The 17,753-nt window shown below is 36.6% G+C and overlaps 1 protein-coding gene and 1 long non-coding RNA gene across 2 annotated transcripts in view; one reads left to right on the top strand and one right to left on the bottom strand.

The window, feature by feature from the left end:
- Window positions 1-292: 292 nt before the first annotated feature.
- Window positions 293-17,753, top strand: part of scn12aa (sodium channel, voltage gated, type XII, alpha a) — an 83,470-nt gene continuing 66,009 nt past the window's right edge. The window contains exons 1-3 of the mRNA XM_056271591.1: window positions 293-724; window positions 9,966-10,272; window positions 13,194-13,312. Coding sequence (XP_056127566.1) covers window positions 10,006-10,272; window positions 13,194-13,312 — 386 coding nt within the window. The 5' untranslated portion in view covers window positions 293-724; window positions 9,966-10,005. The remainder of the gene's footprint in view (window positions 725-9,965; window positions 10,273-13,193; window positions 13,313-17,753) is intronic.
- The window catches only part of LOC130105548 (uncharacterized), a 34,122-nt gene continuing 30,246 nt past the window's right edge, over window positions 13,878-17,753 (bottom strand). Inside the window, exons 5-6 of the long non-coding RNA XR_008809628.1 lie at window positions 16,004-16,118; window positions 13,878-14,109 (exon numbers count right to left, since the gene is read on the bottom strand). This is a non-coding gene — a long non-coding RNA (uncharacterized LOC130105548). The remainder of the gene's footprint in view (window positions 14,110-16,003; window positions 16,119-17,753) is intronic.

Genomic DNA, 17,753 nt, shown 5'->3' with positions numbered 1-17,753 from the left:
TCCTTTGTACTAAATAGAGCGAGTAGTTGAGTGCAACCGTTAAGAAAAAGTAAAAACATATATTTACTACTTTTTAAAGATATGACAGTCACTGGAAACACAAATCCTGACGTTAAAACCATCCTTTAAGGACAACCCAGCCGTACCCAAAGTGAACTCTGCATTAGGCACCAGTCAAAACAATCAGTACTTACAATAAAAAAAGTCTTACAGTCATTTTTTCTTGTTTATTATCTAATTTGGCGCGCGCAAATGTTTGGTTATGATGCGCGTAATCCTGCAGCAGCTCTAGGGCGCGCGCAGAGACGCGCAAACTCATGCTGTGCGCCAAACAAGCTGGACACATCCGTAAATGGCTTAAAAATTCAGTCACATCTTCAATGGGAAGCACGGACAACGTTTGGATACAGAGTTCTTTCTTAAGTGAATGCTGGGATATAGATAAACTTTCAATCTGGATCGCGTAAAACACGTAAAATGAGCGTTGCGTGGGATTTAAGAGTAGCCTACTAATGCATTTGTGCGGAATCCAGATTTCAACGAACAACAATTTGTTTACCTACAGCAACAGAGACAGTCTGAAAAATCTTCCAGAGTCCTTGACGGAATACTTTATCTGGGATTGGGGTTATTCCCATCATGGATCAGTTTGGGATTTTGGATTTACATCAGCGCAATACATGGAAATGCGTGGACGCAGTGCTGCAATTAACGGAGTTTACATGTAAGATCATTTTTTTATTTGCATTTAAAACGATAAAAGTTAATACATTTTTGAAATCTTTGTAGAGTTCCAATTCGTTGCAGGTGTAATTCCCCATATGCAATATTAAAAAGGCATTGAACTATAACAGTTCAGACATAAAAGTAAAAATTATTCAAGGTTCTGCAAAGAACCTCCTTCTTTTCTTTAGTTCTATACTGTATGGTTCTTTGCACATTAAAAAAGTTGTTGTTCCAATATACTGCAGGTTCTTCAGATCAGTGTTGATATTTCCATATTTTAACAGAACAAAACTGAAGGTCCACTAAAAAAAAAAGGAAAAATAATTTCTTTTTCATTTCAACTGAGATATAAGTTGAAGCATTTGAGGATTTAGAAAACATTGAAAGAAAGAAAAGTTTAAAGAAAAATAATTTAGTCTATATTCAAAAAAATCATCTGCACTATTACTAAAGTGTCAGTGATCATGTGACCCTTTGTACAGAATTGCAATGCTGATATAGTGCAGAACTGAAGCATAAAGACAGTGTAAACATTTTAAGAGTGAATTCAACCTGAAAAGAACTCATTCACTCATCCTCGTGTTAATGGTTGTGGGTTCAGCACTTTGGACAAAATCATGTGTCACATGCACTAATGAAAAAGTCCAGGAGGATGTATTTCTCTGCGCTGAATGTTTGAACTCTGTCCTCACTTCTCTCTCATCAGCTGGAGTTCAGATGGCCTGCAGGGTGGACATAGATATAATGCATTATGGGTGACCATAATATACATGACGCCTCCCATTTAATGATCCTTAATGGATCTGTTGGTTTTATCAGGTCAGAGTATTGAGAATTCAGTGAAAGCATGACTTGTGTGCTGTTGTAATTTTCAGGAATTTTAGTCGTGATTTCTTTCCAAATCCCAGTAAAATTGTTGGTACTTTATTTTACCGTGTCCTTGTGTTACATGTAGTTACTGTAGTAATAATAACTATAAATTATGGATACATGCAACTAACCCTAAACCAAACCCTCTTCCTAACCCTCAGGTAAGTATATGTAGTTATTACTCAGTACTTAAATGTATAATTACACTGTTACACGGACGCCTTAAAAAGTGTAACCAAATTGTTTTTAAAAAAAGATACTGCAATATTATAGATACTGAAATTGTCCTTTGTCCAATGTGATCGTTATGACAAAAACACACAGCAATATTACTAAAACTTTTAAAAAAATTCAAAATATTAATAAAAACTATAATAGTATCTCAGTTCGTTTTCCTAATGCGTTCATAATGCCTTATAATTCATCATATGTACTTGCCATGCATTATAATATTTAAACACTGTAATACTTTAAATCACATGGTCAGCAACTTGTTTCATAAGTTTATGCTCTTTAACAGTTTAAGCATGAATTGATAAGGATTTAGAGTTTCAATTAGTTTTAAGCAGAGGTTTTCAAGTTCAATCTTGCCCCAAAAACTGCAAATAATTTGCATTATATAATTTAATAAGCAAGTGAGATGTACATAAAATTGCTTAGACATATAACAAAAAATTAAACAATATTTACTCACTTCACACACACAAAAAAAAAAAAATATTTACAGAAATTCTCAAAATGGCCAAATATTGATTTATCAGCATGACTTAATTTTTAGTTTATTTACGAAAAGATATAATGCCTTACTTAATGTACAGCATTATGATTGATATAGGATATAGAAAACGAGTGGATGTTTGTAATGATTACGATGCCTTAATTCTTCGAAACGTCTCTGTAAAAGTGACTCAATAATACAATACCTGTTTGCTCTGAGGAAATATTTGCTTCAAAATGCTTGCATTGGTTCCACATTGTCTGAAAGAATAAGCAATTCCAATGTAAACTTGATTAAAAACTGACAGGTGTCATTTGTCTGTTGGATGAAATATTACAATTGGCTTTGTGCAATTATCAATAAGCTAGCTGTATTGAAATGTATGACCATATGGCTGACTATTTTGATCCTTTTTTCCTCAACCAATGAAAATAGATAAAAAAAAAAGTGGCATGATGTAAACCATGAAACATAAGATTAAAATTTAAGATGCATAAAAAGAGAATTTGGTCTACTAAATCGAATTTTGATGAGGCCGTGCTGCATGATCAGAGTCTCTAAACCCACAAGTTTATTCAACGTAAAATAACCTGCTGAAAAAGTTAATACAATCAAGAGTAGAGATACAAATGAAGAACCTGGAGGAAGCACAAGTGTGTAGCGCTTCTGAAGACAGAATATAACGTGTGTTTGTGAAAGTACTGCCTGTTAAGACGATTAACAAAATCCTGACTTTGATTACATTACGTTTGAGAGTCATTTAGACTGATATCACATAAAAATCTACGACACACACTGATTTTGCATTATTAGCTGAAGAAGTGTTAATTTCAACACTCATCAGCTTGATCAAAGGTCAGGAAATGATACGGCGGATTTGTAATTTAAATGACTCTTTTTATGTTCCGAGTGGTCTTTGTAATGGCTGTAAAGGCTCATCTGAAAGCTTCAGAAATACTGTACATGGGGACAGACCTTTAATTTTAAATGAGAACCGAGAAAAGTATTATGATCCTCTAACACACTCTTAGAAAAAAAGGTTCAATGGAGTTCTATTTAGAACCCTTGGGTTCTCGACTAAATTTTAAAGAACCCGGTTTGCCAAAAAGGTTCTATATGAGGAGATATCTCTTAAATGATTGCATAAAACTTTCATGTTTAAAAGGTTATTTCAGTATTTTACTAGTGATCAAGTGTTTATGAGCCGTTTACAATTGAATTAAAATAAATACCCCTTTAATTTAATTACATTTGTAAAGTTTGCAAGTTTCGTGGCATTTGTAATCCAGAAATCACATTTTTGTCGCCTGAGAGTAAAGCCATCGAGAACACATGCTGTTGTAGTGCAGTGTTTTGTTGTGTTTTGTACACGACACTTGCTCAGAGTGAGGCTATATAGGCATCAACCACTTCAGTTCATTTGACAGTTTTTTTAATTGCTTTGGCACAATTTTCACAAGCAATTGAAAACTCTTAGGCCTAATATCACAGCAGATCATAAAAGGGCACTTTTTTCAAACATTCCATATATTTTCAATTGTATTATTACAATACACAAAACCACAAAGTCCTTTTCACTACACAAAATGAGGTTTTTATCTATATGTTTCATGTATAAGTAGTAGTAGTAGCACTTTATTGATCCCAGTTGGGAAATTAAAGTTTCAATATAACGTTATATTGTATATTTACAGTAAGAGCCTTTCATAAAGCTCTTACTGTCAAACTTCTGATGTGCATCTCTTCTCGTTCAGTTTAATACATTTGTCTAGTATTTAATCCAACTGCAACTTCGGATAGGGTAACCAAATGTTATGAATTCTGTGTGCATAAGTGATTTATAGATAAGAATCACTATGTTCAAAGTGTGTGCACACGTAAGTGTGTGTGTGTGTGTGTGTGTGTGAGAGAGAGAGAGAGAGAGAGAGAGACAGAGATTTGCAATTTGTGAACATATAGCAGCATTTTCCATTACAGTATGCCATGTGATGCTGTAAACAGAGGCAAAACTAGAGACTGCCAGATTATATTAAACAGTAGTATAGATTGAGTCATATACAGAGAGAACATTTACTGTATTGGCAGCATATACTGTTTTATAGCACAAAACTCCCATAGGTGTGTCATAACTTCATCACGTTTCGAACACACTGGCTAGATACTATTACAAACAATATGGATTCAATTACATAAGTTAGGTAATGCAAGTTGTCTAATGTGGCATCTGTAGCCTATTACAGTTTTTTTTTCTCACAAGGTTTACATTTTCAAAACTCTTGAAACTAATCTAAACTGATCACACTTGTAACTCAGCTAGTCATTCTTTCAAAACCTGATCCAATGCTTTCGTTACAGTTATACACATTTCAGTCCACATAATCATTGTTTCAAACACTTTATTATTGTAATGTGTAATGAGAACATTTGCTTTAATCACCGAAACACAAGAGTATGATCTTCTTTCAGTTTCGTACTTTTAACACTCAGTTCACTCAGCAAACAATGCAAGATACATGTTTCAAATCACCCTGGTTGCTGAATCAATTACAGTAATACAGGGTTACACGTACATTACCTAACTTATGTAATTGAATCCATCATTTTTGCAATAGTATCTATCTAGTGTGTTATCAAATGGTGTGATGAAGTTATGAAACTGCCATGAGGTTCTGCACAACAGAGTTTGCTGACAATACAGTAAATGTTTTTACTGTACATTGTCTCAGTCTATACTGTAGTAGTTTACCTTTATAAGGGTGAGTTACAGTAATGTGTCAGTCTCTACCATGGTAATCTGTTTACAGTATCACATGGCATACATACTGTAATGTAAAATGCTGCATTTGACGCCATCTGTCTCCCTTCTACTGATCTATCTCTGATCAATCTGATGTTACTAAACTCTATCCTGCTCTGTTCACAAACTGCAAATCTCTCTCTCTCTCTCTCTGACACACACACACACACACACACAGTGTAGTGAATGTTTGAAAAAAGTGCACTTTTGTACACCTTACTTGTGAAAATACTACCAAAGCGAATAAAAAAAAACTATTTCAGGGGTGATTTGAAACATGTTAAAAGTGCTAAATTGAAAGAAGATCATACTGTTGTGTTTCGTTGATTAAACCAAATGCTCTCATAACATATCACAATTATCTTGTGTTTTGAAACAATGATTATGTAGAATGAAAATAATGCACAACTAGAATGAAAGTATGAGATCAGGTTTCGAAAGAATGACTGGCTGTGTTACAAGTGTGATCAGTCGGGAGTTTTGTGCTAAGAGTTTTGAAAATGTACAAATTACTTTTAAAAATAGTACCAAAGTGAATAAAAATACAGATGCAAGCAGAAATTAACGGGGTTTAAGCGCTCTAAGCACATGCTTAAAAGATGTTATGTTTTATTTAGCAAGCCTGTAACCACCTAGATCATAGATGGTTATTTTAAAGCTTTTTATCAGTTATTGAGGTTGAAGACAAAAACCTAGGACTAGTTCGCGAAAGTCGGTCTTTGAAATAATCTCCAATATTTAACGAACGATTCGTTTGACAACGGTGGTCCTAGAGGCAAAATTGCTCAGAATGAAAAATCGCGTGATATACAATCCTTAACGCATGTGATAAACACGAAGGCGCCCCCTGTGGCCGATTTCTTTCTAATTCACACAGTCCCAGCGAGTTTCGTTCCGATCGGCCTCCGCTAACCTTGTCTGACAGCCGCTCAAATTTCATTGGCCGATGGCGCCTCGTAGACAAGCGCGTCATTGACAAAGTCAATCGGACTGACTGCGTAGCTGTAGATCATCAAGTGGCCAGGCACTGCATCCCTTTTCATCCGTCCACAGACCAGGGCCATATATAGGTGTGCCGAGTTTGGTGAAATCATCTTATTCTGTTCAACAGTTTTAGTAAAAGTTTCCACAGCCACTTCAAATGTTTTGGCATCCCGTCATGGGCGTGAATCGAAATTTCGACTTTCTTTTTGTGATGTCTATTGACAATCAGACTCCAGAGAATCTTTCTGCACTGGTTTAGTTCCAATCGGGCAAAAAACTATAGAACTAGTTTGCAAAAGTAGGTTTTTCCAAAAAAAAAAAAAAAAACGAGTTATGATCCATTACAGACTTTTGATCGTTGTAGCGCCACCATCAGGCCGATTGGGGCGAGCCTTGGTGACGTTGTAGATGGGGTTGGTACTACCATCCCTCAAAGTTTCAAGTCTCTACGACTTAAGAGCCCCTTTCACACAGAGATTCCGGAAAATACACGGATAAAGCGACCCGGGAATTGACCCGGGTTCGTTTGATTTTGCTTCATTCACACTGCCAGTGATTTGCCGGAATCAGAGAGCGCGTTCACACACAACCCGTGTATGTTCCGGAAAGACACGTGACATCGATGTGACATGTAATGTCTCAGCAACGTGTATAGTTTTCTTATGAGCTGCGATTTCTCTCTGGAGAAACCACGCTTGTGCATTTTTTTCTCTGATTCGATCATAAACTAGCGCATTACGGACCGTTTCACTAGCCTGCTTTCACTTCACTTCAGCGTCATCATTACGACACGGCATTGGTTACGGCTTTTGTTCACACAGCGCGCGTTCCGGGTCTGAACACGGCAATGTTACTAGGTCCCCAACCCGGCATCGATCCCGGCATCAGTCCCGGGTCGTGTTTGCGTTCACACAGAAGGCACTCTGGCAATTTGCCGGGTTCAAAGCGCTGTGTGAAAGGGGCTATGGTTTGGTCTGCCCGATCACTTTAATGGGAGAATGCTGATCCTTGGAAATTATAACAATTACAATAGGTTTTCAACACTACACGCTTGAACCCCTAAAAAACTGTAAAACCAGCATGTTGGTGCCCTCAACAGGCCTCTTAACTAAACTTCACCAGCTAGTTTTGCTATTCTGGACTAGCAGCACCTGACCAGCTTGGAGAATCGTGTTGGTATATGTTTTTGCTTGTTTTCTTACAAAAGAAGCACTATGCGTCTAAACTGACAGCTGAGTAATTTGCTACAGCCTAGAATTGTGGGTCAGATCAAGCCGCCGTAAGCCACTTTGAGGCTGTGGGTTAGATAACGCTTTCTGGCTCTAGTTGGCGGTGAAGAGTTTGAAACATGTCTGCCAGGGAAGGAACAGGAACTTCCTTCTCCATGCGCTAATCTTCAGAAACACGTCACTCCAGCTGCTGAGTTAAACTGCAATAAAAGCACAGGCTACAAATGAGAGCGGGTTAGGCCTGTTAGTCATCAGTTTTAATGCATGCCCTGCCTGACACCAATTTAGTCTGATGTTCCATTCAGGATAAGAGATGAAGCAGGAAGTCAAGGAAAAGGTCAAGGCTGGATAAGCTTTTCTTCACGCTGGACTTAATGGATGATTCCTTTTTCAACATACTGTATAAGTGTACTGAATGAATCCGCCTCTGGTTCAGTCATGAATTTCTAAACATTGTGTAATGAACATTCAAGAAACAAGAAATCACTAGATGGAATTGATAATCGCTTAAGATTTGAGAATCTTACACATGACTACTGGAATATGTTTCTGTAACTTTCATGCAAAGTCACCATGAACTACTTGGAAGAATCATACAAAACCTGTCAAGAACATGTCCAGATCATATTCCTTTCTGCATAAAAATGCATGCATTTTGTGACTATTTTCATGACAATTAAAGCACTTAATTTGAATTAAAACACAAAAATTGCATTTAAAGGGGCTATATGTAGAATTCGGAAACTCTTGTTATTAGCGACACCAATGGCTGTTAAGTGAACTGCAGCAACACTTACTGTTGGTGCTCACGTAACGTTGTATGAATTTCTTTTTGGTTCTTTGCTTAGTAGTAAAAAGAAGTTGGAAATACTTTTAAAGTGATATACTGTTAACGAAAATCCAGACACCGTCCACGCTAGACTTTTTTTTTTCTTTTTAAAAGCATTAAAACATTTTTACCAACCCCAAACTTTTGAACAGGAGTGTATATTGTGTTCAGACAGGATGATTTTAGTTACTGCATTACAGTAATAATACAATGAAAATGATCATGGAGGAGGAGAATGAGAATCATAAATTCAATGGAAGATATGTGTGCATTACAGTATTGAGAATGGCAAAGAACAGATTCTCTATGTAAAATATAATTTCTTATTCATACAAATAAAATATGATCTATACATGTTCTTAGAAAGATTCGCCCTATTACAGGGTCAATATTACAGGACCATTAACTGACTTCAGAGAACCGTAAACATGCAAATGTGTTAAAACATTACCTTCAAATCTCAGGCTTCAAGAACATATTTTAGGTCAAATGGGTTCAAAAAATGTCTGAAATAGATAAAATACCAGATCAAGTGTCTGTATCTGCATGTGCTTTTCTCTTTACTTTCCTTCATTATTTTTGCTCAATGTGTTTGAATCAGCTGGTGTTTTGATGATTTTTAATTATGAAGTCAGTTCTCCTCATTTTCACACAGATGCAGAAGAGCCACATGGCACTCTCAGAAAAAAAAAGGTACAAGAGCTGTCACTGGGGTTATACCTTTACATATTATTAGTGTACATATTAGTACCTTTTCAAAGGGTACTGGTCCAGTGACAGATTTTGTACCTTTTTTTCTGAGTGGGAAGTTCATTTTAGCGAGTTGGAAAGTCGTGTTTATGACTTAAGGTGCGTTTAAGTCACTTTCGTTGGAGTAAGATGGCTGTGTGTCTTCTCTTTATTGACTACACAAAATAACAGCAAGGCTTTTAAACTCCACTTCTAGAAAATGTAGAACAAAGAATCAGATGTGTTTTGCTTTTTTATGTTATGAAGACACTGTAAACTTTATCCTTGCATATTATATTATTATATTACAATGCTTTCATATTGTGTGCAGGCAATTAGCTTATTTTGTTTGATAAACAAGCATGACAATGCCACTGCTAAATACCTATAAACAGGGTCTAAAACTAACTTTTTGCCACACCTGTCAATGGATGAATTCAGAATTCTTTTAATTCAGATGAACTCAAAAAAGACTTTATATCACGCAATTCTGACTTTTGTTCTCACAATTGAGTTTATATCACGCAATTGGAAGAAAAAAAAGTCAGAATTGTGAAATCATTTTTATTCAGTGGTGGAAACAAGCTTCCACGAGGCTCCGTATTCAAAGACTGGTGATTCGATAGTCTGGAGGTTAACGCTACTGTCTTAAAAATAAAGGCTCTTTATTGGCATTGATGGTTCCTTGAGAAACATCCATTCCACAAAAGCTTCTCCACAGTGGAAAAGTGTTCTTTTGATTATTAAAATGTTCTTCACACTAAGAAAAAAAATGTTTTTTTTTGATGAACTGTTCACTGAAAGGTTTTTTACGGAATAAAAAATGGTCCTTCTTTGGCACCTCCCATTTGAAACCTTTATTCATAAGGGTGTATGAACTAGGAATTTAGATGATACAAGTCTAATCCCTAGTACATCCCGTGAGCATGAAAGTCCCTGAGGAATCCCCATCATGCCTTAGAGTACACCAGGTGACTCCAGGGGGACTCAACCCACAGTCATTGTGCTGTAAATTGCAAAACAACAAGCTAATAGAGTGACTAACTATATTTTTCTCTCTGTCTCATGGCCGACTCCATCTAGCTTTGAGTAACTTCTAGTACAGGACGATCAGGATGAAAAGATGGCGACCATGCTCTTACCAGCGGGTCCTGATGGCTTGCGACCGTACACACGTGAGTCTCTGGCGGCCATCGAGCAGAGGATCAGCGAAGAGCGGACGAAGAACACGAAGGATTACAAGGCGGACCCCGGGTACATGGAGGAGCCCAAACCCCGTGCTGACCTGGAGGCCGGGAAGGGGCTGCCTCGTATCTTTGGTGAAATACCCGCAGGACTGGTCGGAGTCCCGCTGGAGGACATCGACCCTTTCTACTTCAAGAATCAGAGGGTGAGTCAGTCTGAGGTTACAAGTGGCCTTCAAGATGTTTTAGTGCATCTTAAAAAAAGACTAAGTGCTGTAAATGAGGCCTAATGGACGTGAAGTTTGTGTTTTTAGTTGAATATTGCCACAGTCCATGAATAAACAGATGTATCTATATAAGTGCATGTCTTTTTGTCTTGCATAGCAGCGAGATACGTACTTGTGCATTTTTAAACCCTGTGGAAAAACATTTTCATTTTTTTCTGAATCATCTACCTTGAAATCACCCTCTTGGTCCTGCTCTGGTTTCTCCAGGAGAGCAATGAGATTACCTGGAGAGAAAATGGAGAATATTTCCTACATCTCCTGAAAAACAGGACCCTTGAACTTTTGTCTCTTTGGCTCTGTTTACAGCTGGTATTAAGATGAGTTTCGGTCGATTGGATCACAAGTAGACGAGGGAGAGACATTCCCGATTACACATAGGGCCCTATTTTAACGATCTGAAACGCAAGTGTCAAAGCGCAAAGTGCAAGTAACATTGTGGGCGGATCCCGGCGCTGTTGCTATTTTCCCGGCGGGATAAATGACTCTTGCGCCTGGCGCAAATCTAAAAGGGGTTGGTCTGAAGTAGCTTCATTATTCATAGGTGTGGTTTGGGCGTAACGTGAAATAAACCAATCAGAGCGTCATCTCACATTCCCTTTAAGAGCAGGCGCGCTTGTTCTAAAGCGGATTCCTATTATAACGGCGGATTTGCCAGGCGCGCGCCAGGAGCGGTTCACAGCCGAGGAGAGCAACGTTCTCGTCAGGGCCGTAAAAGCCAGAGAAGTGACATTGGGGATGGAGAAACCCACCCAAATTAACTTCTGTTAAACAGGCGTATGATAATTTGGGTAAATGTGTAAGCTACATGTATGCTTTTATAATAAATTGTTTATCTATCTATCTATCTATCTATCTATCTATCTATCTATCTATCTATCTATCTATCTATCTATCTATCTATCTATCTATCTATCTATCTATCTATCTATCTATCTATCGTAATAATGTATGATTTGCAAAAATGAAAACTGCTGCTTAGATGAGAGAATCAAAGTGTATGCGCGTTGTGCACACGCTACATTAATTATGGCCTGCGCCCTTAAAATAGCATAATGAACAACGCGCAACGCGCCACTGACTTTAGACTAGGTTTTTTCTGGTCAGTGGCACAATTGTTTTATAGAACAACAAAATAGTATGAGGGAAAGTTTGCGCCGGAACACGCCTCCTCTTTGCGCTGAACCGCACCGGGGAGCGCAAGTGTATTTCTTAGTTAACATACGTGGGTCTGTGGAGGGAAAAGTCCGCTTTGCGCGGGTGCAAAATAGGAATGATACATGCGTCAGTGTACAAAGTCATTTGCGCCGAGTGCAAGATAGAGCCCCTGGTGTTTTAATCCGTCTCTTTTGTCCACTTTCAACGACTTCTGTCCTGATTTCTTCGAGGGAAGGGTCTATGGGCGGGTAAATGTGTGGGGTTTTTCAGATCTTTCGATCTAATGGACAAAATAAGCTCACGCAATTTTCTCTGATAGCCGCAAGATATTAGAAATCAGGAATGGTGAGAGAACATTGTGCTTGGTACATTTTTCATCTTCGAAACCAAACTTGGGTCTCCAGCTGACAAAGTTTAAATCCCGTCTGGCTAGTGCACTTCCCATAATGTTTACACATTAGGTCAGTAGACGGAGAGTAGACGGTCTTTTGCGGCTGTTCGAACACATTCAATCACATGAGCGTTTACACTACGAAAGCAATAGTGTTTCGTAGTGTAAACAATATTGCTTACACTAGTCCAATGCGTTTTCAACCACCTCTGGAAGTGGTCGAAAGTGGACAAGCTCACAATATTTTAGACCCCGTTCACACCTGTATTTAGTGTCGTCCACTTGTGATCCAATCGACCGCAACGCGTCTTATTACCAGGTGTACACAGGGCCTTTCAGAATAGATAATGTCTCAAATTGTGCTCAGATTTGCCAAGATAAAGTCTGCAATCAAACGATCAAACTGCTGTCCACATTTATTTACAGCGCTCTACTATTACTATATGTTACCTATTGACTTATTTCTTTCCACTTAATATTAGGAGAAACATGTGATCTGACACATAATTAAGAATTTCATCAATTCTGCATATCTATTCGATAAAGCAACCTCTGAAATGTACAACCCATTAACATAATTGACAGCAGAAGACAAATCAGAATAAACTATTACAGAGAGTGAATATCTATTATTGGCCAATTTGGTCACTGGTGTATTGTGATTCGTCTGATTAAATATTAGCTGAACATTTAATTTATGTATCTATTTAATCAATTGTCTTTTCTAAAAATAGTGGTATTGTGAAACATGATTACATTTTAACCCTCTGGTGCTCTACACGTGGTGGTAAAAAATGACAGATTATTTTTATTATAATAATTTCAATGAAATTACTGTACTATATTTTAGTTTGATAATGTTTTTTATTTAATATTTGTGTCTTTAGGGGATTTTATGGTACTAAATTATATTTATGCAGTAGTTATGCATTAATCCATTTATTTACTTTTTGAGCATAGTCTAGTCTTCAGTGTCACATGATCCTTCAGAAATCATTGTAATATGCTGATTTGCTGCTAAAGAACCATTTCTGATTATTATCAATGTTTAAAAACAGTTGAATGCTTAATATTATGTTTTTTTTTAAAGAATAGAAAGGTCAAAATAATGATTTAACATTATTTGCATTTACATTTAACATTATTACATTATGAATGTCTTAAAACGTAATTTTTTCTTTTTTAAATCATTCTGACAACAAATCTTTGACCATTATATATCTTTAGATGCAGAATAGTGACATTTCATGTGTTCAGACTGACTGTTTCTCTTCTTTTTTTTCTCTTTTTACAGACTTTTATAGTAGTAAACAAGGGAAAAGCCATCTTCCGCTTCAGTGCCACATCTGCACTCTACATATTCAGTCCGTTTCACTGCATTAGAAGAATCTCCATACGAATTCTAGTCCATTCATATCCTTCCACTGAACGTTTCTCTATGTGTGCATGTTTACTTGCTTGGAGAATTACACAGAGATTTGGTCTGTTTATAGCCGTGCTTCTGATTCGTGTTTAATAACTTGCGCAGATATCAGACATTAAGACCTGATTTCCTTTTTCATTTGCGAGGTATTTTATAACCATATAAATCTGCTTTCCAAAAGCGCCATTCAAAAAGGTATGTATGAGAAACTAGAGCTGGGTGGCAGGCTATTTTGACTTGGGCCAGTAAATAACCACCTAGCAACCATTAGAACTTCCTAACAACCACAAAGCAACATGCTAAAAAAAGAAATCTACCCCAAATATCACAGAGGAACTGCATCGCAGTGCATTGGCAACCATCCACAACATCGTAGTATCATGCTGGTGGTTTTTGCACGGGCAAACACATTATCAGAAAACGTAGAAACAGAATTTAAAGTGGTTTGTTTTTTCGCATTAGGCCTCTGAAACTAATGAGGATATTATCAAAAGGCATCAAAAGCCAAAAATCTGGACCAACAGCAAAATGATATCCAGCTGCTCACACTGTGAGGCGAATCTGAAATATTTACCATCAGAGTTCTATTGGATTTGGTCTCATCTCTGAAACAGCTCTGTAATGTTCTTCCCTGGCATCGCCAACCAAATCCGCTGATATTCCTCTTCTAATTCCCCAAATGAAATAAGAGCGCAGTGATTTGTCATCATGTGACAGCTGCATGCACAGATGTTTGAGTGTCCGCGGTCATGATGCACGCAGGTTTCCAGTCCTGTCTCAGTCGTTTCTGTGTTAAAACAATTAAAACCATTCATATTTTAAAGAGAAAGGGACAAACAGACTGTATCACAATGTCACTCCAGGTTACTGTCATCATGCTTTACCAGAATACACATATATTACATTCTACATTCAACTACGGTAACATTTCTACTGTACTGTATGTTAAATTTATTAAACTCATCATTATTGAAAAAATTATAATAATGATATTAATACAAACATGCTAATACTTTACTAATTAATTAATATATTGATATTTTACCTAATTTCAAACAAGGTCACAATAAATAATTGTAGTTTTTTTATTTATCACTACCTGTTTGTTTTGACAAAAAAACAATCTAATTCTTCTTCTTCTTTTTTTTATCATAACTAACCACTAACTTGTTTGTATTGACACAAAATATACATAAATTGATCTGAATTATAAATGTTTTTGTATAAAAAAATAAAATCACATTTTACCAACGCCCACTTGCTATTGCAAAAATTCTAATACTTTATACCAATCAAATAATATATTGACATTTTACCTAATTTCAAACAAGAAACATTTTTTTATTTATCACTACCCTGTTTGCTTTGACAAAATAATCGGTAACACTTTACTTGAAGGGGTGTGCATAAGACTAACATGACACCTTCATAATCATGACATGACACATGTTATGAATATGAAGGAAGTTTTATGCATGTTTGTGACAACTGTCATTAAGTGTCATTCGTTCAATAATGACATTTTTAATGCAAATATGACATTGTTTGAGATGTCTTTGTTATGACACCTTGACATAAACCAATACATCATAACCTGTCAGTGTCTTTGTCATGACAACTTGACATTACTAAGACAACAGAACCTGTCATAAACATGACATAGCAGATTAATTATCAAACTTAAGAAACCACTTAGCTTTATTGGTTAACATCACATTAAACTGTCAGGTGGCTGGTTTTGACATTGGCTGTCATGAAGCCCTTATAACTGTTTAATGACAAATTCAATTTGTACCACTGTAGTTAAGGTCAAGAAAAATATAATATAATATAAATAAAATATAATATAGTTGTCATGACAAAGACACTGACAGGTTATGATGTTATGGTTTATGTCAAGATATTTGCATTCAAAATGTCATTATTGAGCGAAAGACACTTAATGACAGTTGTCATAAACATGCATAAAACCTCCTTCATATTCATGACATGTGTCCTGTCATGATTATGAAGGTGTCATGTAAGTCTTATGCACACCCCTTCAAGTAAAGTGTTACCAAATAATCTAATTATTTATTATTTTTACCATAACATTACTGAGACTAAAAAATACTGTTTTGTAAAAATATTTGATCTGAATTTAACAACATTATCAGTTTGTTATAGGCTATACTTTTCACATATTTACAGATATGGTTTCATTTTTCATTGTGGGACAGATAACGGAGTTCTTTGAATGTAATACAAATACGTCAGTTGTTGCCTTTATAACGCAAGAGTTTACAGACGATATGAGATGTAAATAGCGACCGTGTTATGGAGGATGAACAGATATTTCTCTTTTTAACTTGTGTTTACTTCGCTCAAACAGTGTGCTTGGGCAGCTACAGGGAAACTGGCAGCCAGTCAACAGACAACCGAACCAGGCTCACGTGGAAATACAACCGTAACTGTTCCTTACTGTTCTTAGAACCCGACGGCGGAAAAGCGGCTTTATTCTATCCCAGCTTTTCTATATTTTCATGCTCAGAAATTTACAAACAAAAAAGTTTTCAAAAATTCTGATAATAAGATGTAAAATATACTGAGTTACTGTTATTAGGAACATCAATACTACATTTTCTAGATACTAGAAAGACTTTAGAATCATTTGTAGAATGACCCACATTTAGTTTAAACACGTGTTGTGACGCAGAGTCTCCTCTGACTGGACAGTTCAGATATCTTGTTTTGTCCCCAAATGCCACAGGCTCTGAAAATCCCTCCACTATGTCCATGTTCAGGCTCTATTAAAACCTCAGATCCATAATACAGAAAACAAGAGTAAAGGAACAGCTGCTTGCCAATCACTAGGGTGAAATCCGTCCATATTTTCAGTTAGGATAAGCATAAATGACATCATGAATATTACAGGATAGCAACTTGACATGACGTACACCCTAGATCAGCAAAGTCCTCATTTACTGTGTAGTTTGGCCTACAGTAGATGCAACTTACTTCATTTCATGGATTTAAAAAATATTTAAATGTTTACTTATAATGTTCATATATTTTTTGTTTGCACAAAAAACAAATATATCACGCGTACTTTCTTTACAAAGTGACATCGCCAAATGACTTGTCTAGCATTCATAATACAGCGTTTTTAGTCATTTCTACGGATCTGTGTGAACGAGAATCATTTTGACAACGTTTTTATCATACAGAGAAAAAAACTCTTGTAGTAGGAAAAGGATCTACTGCCTGCAGTTGATATAGGTATTATCAACTGGCCAGAATTTTGAGATCGAAATAGACATGAAGGACTATAATGGGTTAAGAGCTCGCTCAAATACTGGCGATCTAAACCATGTATTGCTTTGTAAGTAATTAGCAAGATTTTAAAATGTATACGATGTTTAATAGGGAGCCAATGCAGTGTTGACAGAACCGGGGCTAATTTGGTCATAGAAAGATGGTATGGTTCTTATGGTTCTGGTAAAAACTCGTTAACTGCTGTGTTTTGGACCAGCTGTAGTTTGTTTATTATGCATGCAGGGCAACCACCCATAAGAGCTTTACAATAATCTAGCCTTGAGGTCAAGAACACATGAACTAACCGTTCCGCATTTGTCATTGAGAGCATATGTCGTAATTTAGATATATTTTTAAGATGGAAGAATGTGGTTTTACAGATGCTAGAAACGTGGCTTTCAAATGAAAGATTGGTATCAAAGAGCACACCCAGGTTCCCAACTGACGATGAAGACTTGAACGAACATCCCTCACAGTATTCTAGGTTATTATTACGTGCTGAGGTTTTTTTCCCCGAATGAAGTAGTAGGAAATTACTAGTCATCCAGTTTTTTATATCAGCTATGCATTCTGTTAATTTTGTGAATTGGTCAGTTTCGTCAGGGCGCGAAGAAATATAGAGCCGAGTATCATCAGTGCAACAGTGAAAGCTAATGCCATGCTTCCTTATGATATCTCCTAAGGGTAGCATGTACAAAGTGAACAGCAATGGTCCCAGTACTGAGCCTTGTGGTACGCCATACTAAACATGTGATCGATAGGACACCTCTTCATTTATTGCTACAAACTGATAACGGTCAGATAAGTGTGATTTGAACCATGCTAATGCAATTCCGCTAATGCCAACATCATTTTCGAGTCTATTCAAAAGAATGTTGTGGTCAATGGTATCAAATGCAGCACTAAATCCTGAGAGCAGTCTCAGTACTATGGTACAGTCCAAATCCTGACTGGAAATCCTCGCAGATACCATTTCTTTCTAAAAAGGAACATAGTTATGAGGATACTGCCTATTCTAGTATCTTTGATTTTATCTTTGCCTGTAATTGACTAATTCTGTAGGATCAAGCTGCATTTTTTTAATAAGCAGTTTAATAATAGCCAGCTTAAAGGTTTTTGGTACGAATCCTAATGGCA

Source organism: Rhinichthys klamathensis, unplaced genomic scaffold, assembly GCF_029890125.1.
Source record: "Rhinichthys klamathensis goyatoka isolate OS25496 unplaced genomic scaffold, OSU_Roscu_1.1 h1tg000323l_1, whole genome shotgun sequence".
Lineage (NCBI taxonomy): Eukaryota > Metazoa > Chordata > Actinopteri > Cypriniformes > Leuciscidae > Rhinichthys > Rhinichthys klamathensis.
Note: the sequence above shows the minus strand (reverse complement) of the source record. Positions and strands in the feature narration are given on the sequence as shown.